Raw genomic sequence first — 3796 nt, forward strand, 5'->3', positions numbered from 1 at the left:
CTCTCATCAGTCAGTCTCAAAAGTCAAAAATATCTGGTGTGTGTATGTACTTAGAGCTCCCTTTTTTAACATACTGTTCTGTAAAGTGATTTTGGGTGTTTTCTTGGTGAGAATAGATAGTCCTAACTCAAGTAGAACAGCATATATTTTGATTCTAAGTGTTTTGGGAAAATGCTAACTGTAGGAGCTGGGTTCTTTTTTTCTTCCACAGAATCTCAGCTTACCTCTCACACTCACTGTATCTTGTGCGTTAATCAGTAGTCCCTGATTTAAAGTTTCCTGAGGTTTACAACATTATGTTTGGAATTCAGGAAGGGATAAGTGAAATTATCTTGCCCGTTTATTTTGTCTTTTCCTTGTGATTGTTGGTGATTAGGAAGAGAAAACACAGTGGCCTCTCACTACAACACGAGGACGAGGAGGATGCCAACAGGGAATCTGGAGGAAGTAGTAGTGAGAAGGAAGATGCAGCTGCAGAGCAGGAAAAAGGCGTCGAGTCAGAGGATGCCAGGGAGAAGGAGGAGGAGGAAATGTTGGCCAGCTCCGTCAGTGATGTAGAACCAAAATCAGAAGTGCCTCCGAGTACACAAGTTAAAGTAAGTTAATAGTTGAACGGGATGAATGTTTTTCAGAAATTCCCCAGATAGACTCTTTAAATTTGCAAACTCAGATTTGAGGCTTAACAACAGAAATCAGACTAGCAGCCTTTTAATATTAACCCTACTAAGTGAAAAGCAAAGTATTCCCTATGGGAGGAAACACAAGATTTTCTAATCAAATCAGTTTTCAGTGAGAATTTAACTGTTTAGAGATGAAACAAATGTTAAGAATTGCCAGGAACAACACATTTGAGTGGAACTTTTAGTTTTCATTTTGTATCAAACTTAATACACTTCTTTTTCATAGACAGGAGAGGAGAATAAAGAGATGAGTTCAAGTAAAGTCAAAGCAGAAGAACAAGAGAAACCTAAAGAACCAGAAGAAGTTAAAGTCACCAAGGTGTTTGATATTGCTGGTGAAAAAGTCAGGTAGGATGACATTTACAAACTTTAACCTGGTTCTTTTAAAAAGAAACATCTTTCTTTTAATAATATTTATTATTTGTTTATTGGCTGCACTAGGTCTTCATTGCTGCACCTGAGCTTTCTTTAGTTGAGGCAAGCGGGAGCTCCTTTCTAGTTGAGGTGCGCGGACTCCTCATTGGGGTGGCTTCTCTTGTTTGGGAGATAAGGCTTAGTTGCTCTGTGGGATGTGGGATCTTCCTAGACCAGGAGTCAAACCCTGCATTGCCAGGTGGATTCTTAACCACCTAAATGGAACATCTTTCTAAATGGGGTTAGACATCTGTCCTTGTACCAACCCATCTAAATAGTTTGGAAGAATTCTTTTAGAACTCAATAGTGGATCCATTAATTATAAGGGAACATGAGAATGGTCCTTTAAGATATGGTAATGTAGTTTGGGGGAATGTATGAAGTGGATGACTAAATAGAAACAAGAAAGTGTAAGAGTTAGCATTATATATTTGGTTCCACCTACTTGTTGCCATGCACTGTGACTTTGGCTATTTCTCCCTTTATTACTTTCCTTAAAATTGGTGTATGTGAAAAGTGAAAGTTGCTCAGTTGTGTCCAACTCTCTGCCACCCCATGGACTGTACAGCCCGTTGAATTCTCCAGGCCAAAATACTGGAGTGGGTAGCCTTTACCTTCTCCATGGGATCTTCCCAACCCAGGGATAGAACCCTGGTCTCCCACATTGCAGTGGATTCTTTATCAGCTGAGTCACAAGGGAAGCCCTAGAATACCGGAGTGGGTAGCCTATCCCTTCTCCAGCAGATCTTCCCAACCCAGGAATAGAACCAGGGTCTTCTGCATTGCAGGTGGATTCTTTACCCACCCAGCTATCAGGGAAGTCCCCAACTTTTTCATATATAATCCTCCCCCAAACCTTTGAATCAGGTGACAATTAAAAGTACTAAGAGACATAGACCAAGGATACCACATAAGCCAATTAGAATCAGATGGGTTCAAGATGGCAGACAAGTCAACTTCCACTGGACCTTGATCCTCAGGCAGCAAGCTGAGTGACACACCTAGAGGCGCCATGACAGATCCAAGGCACCATCAGAAGACCAGAAAGTGAGTGGTGGCCCAGCTCCTGGACATCTCCACCCCTTCCCCAGAATAGTTGGAATCCTCCCACTTGTTAGCGGACGAAATTACCCAGCTCATGAAAGCTCACTGTGCCACATTTCTAGAGAAGTTTGATTCTGTTACTATTATCTCAATATTTTTTCAAGCAATTCATAGCTTTGTTATAGTTTAGAAAAGCAGTATAGTCTTAATACTCTGGCTGTTCTGGAAGAGAGCCACATGCTTAGAATTTCCTCTTCCCCATTTATTTAAAATTATAATATGAAAATAGCAGATCTGTAAGATCCAGCTAGATAACAGATGAAGTTCCTGCTGGCATAGTGATTTGACTTAGGTCTGTCGTGAAATGATTAGTAATAACTGTATTTTCAGAAGTCATCTTCCATGCTTTATCGGTAGTCAGTTCCAGTCATTTATCCCATCAAGTTATAGTTAAATTTAAGTTGTATTTCAGTGGGAAAAAGGAGTTTCCTATATGTTAATTTTTTTTTTGGAAATTACAACTCAGAATATTGTATGAAACATGTTAACTTACAGGAACTGTTATTCAGGCTCTCAGCTTTCACTCCTACTCTTTTTTTTTTTTTTTTTTACCTTATGTACTAGTCTCTGTTTATTCATAATTAGATATAGGTTATTTTTATAGTTTTATTTTTGTGTACAGATTTGCTTAACAATCACTCAATTTCTAGGCCAGGTTCTGGTAACTGAAGAGCCTTTATAAGTAGTTTATATTGTCTAGACCCAAGGTATGCAGCAAACCCAGTCTGGAGCAAAATGGGAAATAACATCTTTCTAAAGACAGGCTTAGAAATCCTAATCCAGTAATTTAAGATGTTTCCTTTCTCTGGTAGCAGGGCTGAATTATACCTAGCTGCTAGGCCACCATTCACAGGGATAGCCAAAAAAACAGGGTACAGGCCACCGAAAACAAGACCAACCAATCCACCTCGTGTTATTGTGCAGGTTTCACAATGCAGATCACCTGTATTCAAAGGTAAACTTACAAAACCTTTATAAGATACATTTGCTGTCAAAAATGGGATCACTGCCATTGGTAAGCCAGCAGCTATGCGAGCCTGTGTCACATGTAAGATGCGTCGAAAAAGACTATTTGCTATTAGGCCACAGAGAGCAGCATTAAGTCCAACATATGCTGATCCATTTTCAAGCAGATTCCTTTCTGCTTCTGGGAGTTGGTTAATTTTTCGGGCTATGATATCAATTAAGTTCTCCTTGATGATAGTACCATCTGGTTCATGATTTTTCATCTTGAGCCTTACGCGCGCCTCCGTGCAGCCGCAGCCTCGGCGGGTCTCCTCCGGCCCCGCGAGGGCTCACGCCACGCTCAGCTCGAGGCGCCCGGGCGCGGCCATTTTGGGCGCCACGTGACCCTCCTACTCTTATAATTTATTTGCTTTTGAAGAATCTGTTGACTTGGTTCCATGTGTGAAAATACTAAGATGATCAGGAATACCAAACTGGAAATGCGCTTGTTGCCCAGATGTTAGGACTCCGTGCTTTCACTGCTGAGGACCTGGGTGTTCAGTTCCTGGTTGCGGGAACTGAAACCCTGCAAGCTGGGTGTCTTGGCCAAAAAAAAAAAAAAACACCCAAAAAACCCCTCCAAACCAAGCAGA

General features: G+C 41.0%; 2 protein-coding genes across 5 annotated transcripts in view; one reads left to right on the top strand and one right to left on the bottom strand.

Moving 5' to 3' along the window:
- The window catches only part of LOC110131387 (craniofacial development protein 2-like), a 37500-nt gene that overhangs the window by 13069 nt on the left and 20635 nt on the right, over nt 1–3796 (top strand). For all 4 annotated transcript variants that reach the window (XM_070451532.1, XM_070451531.1, XM_070451529.1 and 1 more), the window contains 2 exons: nt 377–596; nt 907–1028. In XM_070451532.1, the coding sequence (XP_070307633.1) occupies nt 377–596; nt 907–1028 (342 nt within the window). The remainder of the gene's footprint in view (nt 1–376; nt 597–906; nt 1029–3796) is intronic.
- LOC139029965 (transmembrane protein 126A) lies at nt 2769–3544 on the bottom strand. Its single transcript, XM_070451535.1, has one exon. The coding sequence runs from the start codon at nt 3425–3427 to the stop codon at nt 2834–2836; it is 594 nt and encodes a 197-aa protein (XP_070307636.1). The 5' UTR covers nt 3428–3544; the 3' UTR covers nt 2769–2833.

This window comes from Odocoileus virginianus, chromosome 20, assembly GCF_023699985.2.
Source record: "Odocoileus virginianus isolate 20LAN1187 ecotype Illinois chromosome 20, Ovbor_1.2, whole genome shotgun sequence".
NCBI classification, from domain to species: Eukaryota; Metazoa; Chordata; class Mammalia; order Artiodactyla; family Cervidae; genus Odocoileus; species Odocoileus virginianus.